The sequence below is a fragment of the Pyxicephalus adspersus genome, chromosome 6 (genome assembly GCF_032062135.1).
Source record: "Pyxicephalus adspersus chromosome 6, UCB_Pads_2.0, whole genome shotgun sequence".
Taxonomy (NCBI): domain Eukaryota; kingdom Metazoa; phylum Chordata; class Amphibia; order Anura; family Pyxicephalidae; genus Pyxicephalus; species Pyxicephalus adspersus.
The window spans coordinates 7,119,328-7,126,557 of NC_092863.1; the positions used below are offsets into that span (position 1 = coordinate 7,119,328).

The following is a 7,230-nucleotide window of genomic DNA, read 5'->3' on the forward strand; positions in this document are numbered from 1 at the left end:
TTGCCTTGGCATTGTGTGTCAGCATGGTTTGTAGTGTCCATCAGGACAAACATACCGGTAGAACAGGGTGACAGTACACTTGGAACATTATGTGGATAGATATCACCCCTCATTGGGAAGTGGTGAAAAACATTGATAGGACAAGGTTCTTTTGCATTCGGAGAAAACCTATCCACAAGCAACCCTTACCCTTTTCTTACATGAATAGTGAACTGCTTAAGAATCATAGGTTGTAGGTTTTGCTAGCTTTGCAGCCCTCCTCATTCCGAAGTATCCAAGGCAGCTGGAAAGTGTAGTTGTCAGTAATGCAAACCTATAACAGGACGTTCTATATTAAATGCTGCAGACTTTAAACAACTGAAAACCACACTCTACCATAAAAAAAACAACATTTAGTGATTGGGCCCAAATCCTCTCTAATCAAAGCTTTTGTTTTGTTGACAAGAGCAGTTTCTGTGATCAGAACATTCCCATCCTATAGAATGATATTCACCTTAAACACATGATTTGCATATGAGCATCTCCATAAAAGTTAATTGAGCTTCTGTGATTACTCAGGTAGACTAATGATCTGTTATGGCGATTCTTGCATGCAGAACACGAATGTGGCACTCTGTTTCAGCACTTTTTATATGGAGACAGCTGTCAGGTCCGGGGATGGGGGGATTATATGTACAGATGCTTGTAAACAACCTTCTACTATTACTTTGGATGCTGAACCTGATGGGAAGTGATTAGAAATGTTTGCTCAGGTGCATTTGTCATTTTAATAACACCTACATTCATTCCTGTGACGAGAGAATTTCAAGGCTCAGCTACAAAGTGGGGGCAGAGCGGTGCCTACCAAAAGAACAAATTCATAAGTGCACCACTTATACTCCTAAAAATACTTTTTATAGACTGTGTAATAACAATGGAAGAGGAAATTAAAACACGTGCATGTTCATAATGCTTGAATGCTACAATGTCAAATACAATAGCTTGTACTTACTTATTAGGGCATATGGCGGCATGCCCTCAGTTCTGGCCAGGAGGTAACCTTGTGTAAGGGTCAAAGCCAAATGAACATTTTTAAATCAGCAAAGATGTGTGTAAAGTGGATTTTTGCTTTTACTGCCAATTTCCCCCCCTGGCTACATATATTTAATGATTGTGTGCTTTTCTGGAATTATGTGCTCATCTAGGAAGGTGTATGAGAACCCTAGCATTGTTCAAGTGTAAATAGACCAAGAGTGCATGGCCTTTTTCCATTGGTAATCATGCAATTTCAGCACATGAAATGCATTTATTGTGCATTTATATGCATTCATAGTTTCTTCTATTAGTCCCACAATGCATGCATGAAAATATGTACCTGAAATAGTTTCCCTGTTGGAATTCAACTCATATATGTGAAACCCAAAGGGATGACAAGTGTCATGGCTTTTGATGTGTTATGACTAAAGAGGCATTGGTGTGAATATGGTCTAAATTAGGTGCTCAATGGTGTCTTTATGGCATTGCTGCTTTCCATACACCATGAAAAAAAATTACTGTATTGGAATTGCACTCATTTTTCCATCTGTTGCTTTGGTCCAGAAATAAAACTCAAAACTCTGATCAATATATAACAAACTTTTATTGTATTGTTCAATTAAACTCCAGGAACCATTAAATGTAACCTAATGCACTTAAACCGGATATGTTTCATATGAATGGTCAATTATAAATTGTCATGAGAACTGAATGAATTCAAGAGTTTTTCAGTAACATAAAATATATGTATACAGATAGATGTTATCATTATCTCAAGGTAAGCCTTGCAACTCATTAAAATATTCTTGAATTTCTGTGCACAAAACTTTAAGTATATCACAAACTGACAAATTGCTCATTCTGATTAAGTCACCGCAGTCTTCAAACAAGTGAAATCTTAGCTGATCCTCTTGAGAAATGTTTTTTTAATTTCACGGTTATAGGACCAGCCCATGCAGGCAATTATATTATAGAATGAAAAATCAAAGCATTGTCATGCCCGATACTCAGACAGAGAACAACAAAGACAGCAGGAGGGACATTTTCTGATTAGTTAGTTTAAGAAATGAGCTGGTATGAGGATATGCATCTGTACTCCACATACCCTGATGGAGCCATTGTCATACTGATTATTTTTTATGAAGGAAAACTAGTCACAAGAAGTAAAGATAAAACTTCTTTAGTATTGTGAGTACCAACTCTTCTTCTTTCTAAAATTCCCCTGTTACATGGAGATGGTGCTGTAAATCATAGGACTTTTCTGCAAGGGAATAAAGCTACTGTACAAAAATTATTGTTAATTTCCTTTTTTAGGAACCTTGTACTGCGATATGCCTGTCCTAAAGGAGGATAAATGTTCTAAACCATCATGACAAGATGTCCCTGTTTGTCGAGAACATAAATGTCTGCAGGATTGCAGAAGTATAATGATGCTGAACTAACATGCTCTTTTACACTTTCCTGTATAGAGCCATGTACATAGTTTTGTAGCAACAAATAGTATCATTTACAGAAATATTCTCATTAGCAATTTAGTTTTGAGAAATAATATAAATTCTCAATGAATGGTTGGTGTTACAACTATTAAATGACTTTTATCCCCCAAAAATTCCTATAGGACAACTATAAAAGTAGATTGTTTTCATTGCCCCAAAGCTCTTTCTACAAAGTTTCTTAACTAATATTTATCTCAGAACTGTAACAGGCCACTCTTCAAGTCCAGGGGCCAAAAATCAGGAAGCCTCCAGGTAAACCTAAAACAATTTGCTTAATATTGGGTTTTGCTGCATTTGAGGTTTCAACTACAAGACAGGTTCACTTCAAGTTTAATCATAATACGGGTATACAACTTACACTAATAGTTTAACATTTGAATCCCTTTTTAAATATAGGCCTTACCTTACCTTATTCACCTCCATGTCCAAATTATTTATGCAAATAATTCCAAAATACAAATTTTATATCTAGTTTATGATCTAATATATTTCTTGAAAATAAAGCACACAGTTTAATGTAAATAAAGATTATTTTATTGGGTGGCTGATGCTCACAAACACTAAAACCATATTTTGCTATGCAGTCCTATTTTGACACACATTTATACATATATTAAAGCTACAGAATATAGAAAAGGTATATGCCTTTTATAAAATTAGGTAGTCTTAATATCTTTATTCCGTGAAGCAAGAGCAGATCAAGGTTTAAGCTATAAATGCATCCAAGTGTAAAAACCTCTATAGCTGTGTTTCTCAACCAGGGTTCCTCCAGAGGTTGCTAGGAGTTCCTTGAGCAATGAGCAATTTGTGTCTCTCAGGTCAGTTAGTACTGACACCAATGATCTTTTTGGCTATCTGGTGGCATTTGTTCCACTGACCAGTAATGTAAGAGGCATTCTTTTCAGTTACCACCATGCGAATGCAATGGTAGCTGTGGATATAGTAATTATCGCAGGGGCTCCCCGAAGATCTGAAAGATATTTCCAGGGTTCCTCTATGTTAAAAACATCAAGAAACACTGATCTGTGCAGTGCCTTACACATAGTGAGGTGAGGTCAGTTATCTGTAAGCAGTTAGTCCTCATTTTCTTATGAAAGTCATAGAGAGAGTCCATTGAAAATTTACTTTTCCTGTTATATTTTGAGGGCAGTATTTTTTTAGCTAGGTATCAGCAGTCTAAGTGGTTAGGAAAGACATTATGTTTTCCATGATTTAGAAGATACTATAACGTCATGGAGCTCAGGTCGTTCGACATTCCAGCAGCTTGCGAAAGCTCTTACGGAAGCTGTCATCTAAGAAGGCGTAGAGGAATGGGTTGAGACAAGAGTTGGCATAGCTCAGACTTGCAATAAAGTAAGAGATTCCAATAACTACAGAGGTCTCCTGCAAATCTGTGGTCAGAGACACTATGGTAGCTAGATGATAAGGGGTCCAACATAAAAGACAAACTGCAACAACAACAAAGACCATGACGGTGACCCTTTTCTTGGCCTTATCCAAGGCCTTGCCATTGGAATTTAGCCTCATATTCCTAAGTTTGTACAACATGAGCATATATAAGATACAGATGGTGGAGACTGGAATGGCAAAGCCCAAAATTAAGGTGTAGACACGACTTGCTTTGAACCATAGCTTTTCTGGATTAGGGAAACACAATCCACAACTCTTAATTTCCATATTGTCCATGTACACTCCAGCAAAAATGGTAAAAGGCAACACAATAAGAATGACCAAGACCCAAACAAGAAGACTGACAATTTTAGCTCCCCGATAGGTACGGTAGGGCATCCTCTTGGACCTTACTGTGGCCCATACAACCAGGTAGCGATCTATGCTCATGACGGTTAAGAAGAAAATGCTGGAGAAGATATTGCAAAGATCTATAGACACAATAATCTTACAAAGGACAACACCGAAAGGCCAATAATGAAGCAGAATCTCAGCGATATTTATTGGAATAACAAGAGTGAACAAGTCGTCCGCAATTGCCAGGTTGAGGATGAAGAGGTTGGTGACGGTCCTCATCTTGGGGGCTTTGAGAATGACATAGATGACGGCTGTGTTTCCAGTCAATCCCACTACACAAATGATCGAATAGATCACTGGGAGAATGATGTAGAAATTTGGAGACGGCTCATTGCTCGTAAAATGCGTTTCAGAACTTGAATTTCCATAATAGCCTCCAAGCCCGGCTAAGTCATAAGAAGCGTTGGTACTGTTCACAGACACGTTTTCCATTGTATTTCCTTTCGAATTGCATGCAATGCAAAATTAAACTTAAGATTGCACGGTCAATAACTCACTGCATGTTCTAATTTTGCACCAAATTAACCTAGTGGTTCCAGGATCTGAACACCAGCTGTTCATATTAAGCTAAGCCAGCGATTGAAGACTTGAAGGACTGTGCAGCAGGCTGTGATCTCTGGGTGAGTATCAACTGTGTTTAAGTGTCCCTTGGGGTTGTAATCTGCTCAATTTCTGAAAGAGATAAAAATCACACAGTTTCATTATTTTTAAACCAGCAGAGGCTGTCAGAATAAAGCCGAATGGGGAAACAGACATGAAATATTGATGCACTTTACACAGTTATGTACAGTTCCAAGATACGTTTCCACACAGAACTTGCAGAAGCAACAATATTCTGTAAATTTAAATAAATACCAAAAAAATGTATTGGGGGACAGGGGTGTAAGATGATCACTGATATTATAAACCTCAATACTCAATATTTTTAAAAATGTGAAAAATATATCATACAGTAGGAATATGTCTGTAAATGTATAATTTTGATTGAAATATTTCAACATTTTAAACTTTCTTACGCTTCACTGAGCCACAACATCAATGGGAAACCAATTAAGGTGTTTAAAATCCAACTCTACCCTATACTTTTATTTTAGTTTTTTTCTGTAGAAAGGTTTTTTATATGACTGTACTGTACTAGTATACTATATGATGATCTGTGCTGTATTACTCCAGGGTACAATGGTCTGTAGTGTTCTACTCCAGTGTTCAATGGACTGTCCTGTACTACTCCAGTATATGATGGACTGTACTGTGTTACTATGGCAAGTGATGGTCTGTACTGTACTAATACACTGTACAATGGTCTATACTGTACTACTGTAGTATATGATGGTCAGTACTGTGCTATTCTAGTAAATGATGGTCTGTACTGTACTACTCTACTATGTGATGGCCTATACTGTACTACTTTAGTGTACAATGGCCTGTACTTAACTACTATAGTGTACAATGGTCTTTACTGTACTACTCTAGTATATGATGGTCTGTACTGTGCTACTCTAGTGTACTATTGTCTGTACTGTACTACTCTAGTGTTTAATGGACTGTCCTGTACTACTCCAGTATATGGTGGACAGTACTGTGCTACTCTAGCATATGATGGTCTGTGGTGTACTACTATAGTATATGATGGTCTGTACTGTACTACTATAGTGTACAAAGGTCTGTACTGTACTACTCTAGTGTACAATAGGCTGTACTATATTACTCCAGTATGTTATGGTCTGTACTATACTACTCTAGTATGTAATAGACTGTACTGTGCTACTTTAGTATATGATGGTCTGTACTTAACTACTCTAGTGTACAACGGTCTGTACTGTACTACTATGGTATATGGTGGTCTGTACTGTACTACTAAAGGATATGATAGTCTGTACTATACTACTCTAGTATGTAATAAACTGTACCCTGCTACTTTAGTATATGATGGTCTGTACTTAACTACTATAGTGTACAATTGACTGTACTGTGCTACTCTAGTGTACAATGGTCTTTGCTGTACTACTCAAGTATGTGATTATCTGCACTGTATTATTCTAGTGTATATTGATCTGTACGGTACTACTCTAGTTTACAATGTACTGTACTGTACCACTCTAGTATGTGATGCTATTTACTGTACTACCCTAAGGTACAATGGTCTGTACTGTACGGTACTACTCTAGTTTACAATGTACTGTACTGTACCACTCTAGTATGTGATGCTATTTACTGTACTACCCTAAGGTACAATGGTCTGTATTGTACTAAGTAAGGGCAGCACGGTGGCCTAGAGGTAGCACTCTTGACTTTGCAGTGCTAGGTCGCACGTTCAAATCTCGGCCGGGACACTATCTGCATGGAGTTTGCATGTTCTCCCTGTGTCTGTGTGGGTTTCCTCTGGGTACTCCGGTTTCCTTCCACATCCCAAAAACATGCGGTAGGGTTATTTGGCTTTCCCTCAAATTTGACCTTAGACTACATTAATGACATATGACTATGGTAGGGACATTAGATTGTGAGCTCCTTTGAGCGACCGTTAGTGACATGATTATCGATTTTGTACAGCGCTGCGTAATATGATGGCGCTATATAAATACTGTGTAATAATAATAATAATATAGTAATAAGTACTCCGGTATATGATGGTCTTCACTGTGTAACTCAAGTTTATAATGTCCTGCACTACTCTAGGGTACAATGATCTATACTGGACTTCTCTAGTATATGATGGTCTTCACTGTGTAACTCTAGTTTATAATGTTCTGCACCACTCTAGGGTACAATGATCTATACTGTACTTCTCTGATATATGATGGTCTGTACTGTGCTTCTCTAGTATATGATGATCTATACTGTACTTCTCTGATATATGATGGTCTGTACTGTACTTCTCTAGTATATGATGGTCTATACTGTACTTCTCTAGTCT

General features: G+C 37.5%; 1 protein-coding gene across 1 annotated transcript in view; it reads right to left on the bottom strand.

Moving 5' to 3' along the window:
- Positions 1-3,021: 3,021 nt before the first annotated feature.
- Positions 3,022-7,230, bottom strand: part of NPBWR2 (neuropeptides B and W receptor 2) — a 5,960-nt gene continuing 1,751 nt past the window's right edge. The window contains exon 2 of the mRNA XM_072414384.1: positions 3,022-4,988. Coding sequence (XP_072270485.1) covers positions 3,750-4,748 — 999 coding nt within the window. The 5' untranslated portion in view covers positions 4,749-4,988 and the 3' untranslated portion in view covers positions 3,022-3,749. The remainder of the gene's footprint in view (positions 4,989-7,230) is intronic.